Genomic DNA, 1,232 nt, shown 5'->3' on the forward strand with positions numbered 1-1,232 from the left:
GAGAATTACACCCGGGGTACAGGACCAGAGAAGTGGTACTGTGCAGAGTCCATACATACAGAATGAGAACAGATACTGAGAATTACACCCGGGGTACAGGACCAGAGAAGTGGTACTGCGCAGAGCCCATACATACAGAATAAGAACGGATACTGAGAATTACACCCGGGGTACAGGACAAGAGAAATAGTATTGCGCAGAGCCCATACATACAGAATAAGGACGGATACTGAGAATTACACCTAGGGTACATAACAATAGAAGTAGTACTGTGCAGAGTGGATAACATATAAGCATGTATTATCTATCATTTTGCTGGTATATGAATATATCAGACTATGGCTACTTACTGGCTGATATGAGTAGATCTCCCAGCAGAATAATGGATATATTTGAGGGAAATGATTCCAGATTTTGGGATAATCCTCAGGTAATGCAATGTGTTTTGTAGAAACTATTTCCTGCTCCCCAATGAATTGACATTTAGGAAGGCAGAGCTAAGATTTATGCCAGCAGTTTAAATGTAAAACAAATCTTAACTTCCTGTTGGTTGTCACACCTCTCGTTGTCCTGAGATTATACAATAGATTTATCTTCTGTGACATTTGGAATCGCTAATCTGTTTGTTTTCTTTTTTTGGCAGTTCTCCCTGGTTGAGCTCCAGGTAAGTGATGTTTTGTGTGCTCAGTCAGTAATGAATTATATTTAATCCTCATGTTGACATGTAATGACACGGATTGCTTGGGGCCATTTCATAACTTTAAGGTCAAACTGGCTGGCAGCAAACTGCATGTGGCCTCAGCTCACACCTCCGACAACAGACAACCTGCCTCAGCCATGTGCAAAATATAGAGGCCATCTTCTCCCATTCACTTGAATAGGAGAGGTTGGGGCCACAGTAAAAACAACAACAGAAAAAAAGGCAATTCAATGACCTTCATTTCTAATCACTATTTAGTCTAAGGCTGGGTACACACAATAGATTTTTGCAGTTGGTAGGATCTGTCACGATCCTTTACAATAAGAGAGAAATAAGTGTGACCCCCTCCCCCCCCCCTGGTGCGTTCTCTCCTCTTTACTTTCTTTGCGATTGTTCGTCTTTCATTGTTCGTGCATCCGTCAGGAAGGATCCATGAACGATGGCTGCTAAACACGTCAGATTCTTGTCCAATACTAGCCCTGAGGCGATAATCAGATGAGAATCATCTGACGTGTGTACATAGCCTAAAGCT

General features: G+C 42.0%; 1 protein-coding gene across 1 annotated transcript in view; it reads left to right on the forward strand.

The window, feature by feature from the left end:
- LOC140339879 (alpha-2-macroglobulin-like protein 1) overlaps nucleotides 1-1,232 on the forward strand; it is an 11,065-nt gene that overhangs the window by 6,650 nt on the left and 3,183 nt on the right. Inside the window, exon 5 of the mRNA XM_072424790.1 lies at nucleotides 644-664. Within this exon, the coding sequence (XP_072280891.1) occupies nucleotides 644-664 (21 nt within the window). The remainder of the gene's footprint in view (nucleotides 1-643; nucleotides 665-1,232) is intronic.

The sequence above is a fragment of the Pyxicephalus adspersus genome, chromosome 10 (genome assembly GCF_032062135.1).
Source record: "Pyxicephalus adspersus chromosome 10, UCB_Pads_2.0, whole genome shotgun sequence".
NCBI classification, from domain to species: Eukaryota; Metazoa; Chordata; class Amphibia; order Anura; family Pyxicephalidae; genus Pyxicephalus; species Pyxicephalus adspersus.